We start from the raw sequence: 1312 nt of genomic DNA on the forward strand, positions 1-1312 counted from the left end.
TGAAGGCTGTTTTTAATTCATCGGGGCCATACAGACGGATCTGATGATAGCCCGAGTAGGCATCAAGAAATGACAAACGCTCGCAACCCGCAGTCGAATCGACAATTTGATCGATGCGGGGGAGCGGAAAATGGTCTTTCGGGCAGACGTTATTGAGATGCTTGAAGTCGATGCACATTCGGAGCGACTTGTCCTTCTTGGGCACCATGACAACATTGGCGAGCCACTCAGAGTGGTGTACCTCGCGAATGAAGTTGGCTGCCAAAAGCTTGGCCACTTCTTCTCCGATTGCCTTCCTCTTGTGTGCGGCGGACCGACGCAGGCGTTCTCGGATAGGCCGAGCGGTGGGATCCACATGCAGTCGGTGCTCAGCCAACTCCCTGTGTACACATGGCATGTTAGAGGGCTTCCATGCGAAGATGTCCCAGTTCTCACGGAGGAATTGGGTGAGCTCGGCTTCCTATTTAGGATCGAGGGTGGTGGAGATGTTCGTCGGGGCAGCAGTGTCGTCCCTCGGGTGGATGCTGACCTTCTTCGTCTCTCCCGCCGACTGGAATGTAGACTCCGAAGCTGGCTTCTTCGCACGCATCAAGTCAGCGGGGTCGACTGTTTTCTTGTACTCGTCAAGCTCAAAGACAACCATCTGCTGATCGGCGATCCTTGACCCCTGCTGCAGACACTCTTCGGCCCGCTGTCGATTGCCTGTGATAGTGATCACGCCTTTTGGGCCTGGCATCTTTAGCTTCAGGTACACGTAACATGGATGGGCCATGAAACGTGCATACGCCGGGCGGCCCAGAATTGCATGGTATGCGCTCTGGAAGTCCACCACCTCGAACGTCAGCTTTTCCTTGCGGAAGTTTTTGTCGGAGCCGAAAACGACGTCCAACGCGATCTGGCCGAGTGACTTGGCCTTTCGTCCAGGGACGACTCCATGGAACTGCATGCTGCTCTCGCTGAGTTTGGACATCGGAATGCCCATCCCCTTGAGAGTGTCGGCGTACATGATGTTCAAGCCGCTGCCGCTGTCCATGAGGACTTTGCGCAGTCGGACTCCTTCCACCACCGGGTCGACGACCAGAGCCTGTCTCCCTGGGGTGGGTACGTGTGCTGGATGATCCGACTGGTCAAAGGTGATCGCAGTCTGAGACCATTTGAGGAACTTGGGGTTGGTAGGGGTGGCCATGTTCACCTCCCTGTTCATCAGCTTCAATCGACTCTTGCTCTCAACGTCAGCAAAAATCATCAGTGTTGCATGGACTTGGGGGAACGGATCCTCCTTATCCTCCTCATCCTGTTCATTGTCCTTTTC

The 1312-nt window shown here is 55.0% G+C and overlaps 1 protein-coding gene across 1 annotated transcript; it reads right to left on the reverse strand.

The window, feature by feature from the left end:
- Positions 1-709: 709 nt before the first annotated feature.
- Positions 710-1033, reverse strand: LOC123406140 (the record flags this gene model as incomplete). The annotated part of the gene is made up of 1 exon (XM_045099618.1): positions 710-1033. A coding segment is annotated over exon 1 (324 nt), but the record flags the coding sequence as incomplete, so codon positions are not given.
- Positions 1034-1312: the final 279 nt, after the last annotated feature.

The sequence above is a fragment of the Hordeum vulgare genome, chromosome 6H, assembly GCF_904849725.1.
Source record: "Hordeum vulgare subsp. vulgare chromosome 6H, MorexV3_pseudomolecules_assembly, whole genome shotgun sequence".
NCBI lineage: Eukaryota > Viridiplantae > Streptophyta > Magnoliopsida > Poales > Poaceae > Hordeum > Hordeum vulgare.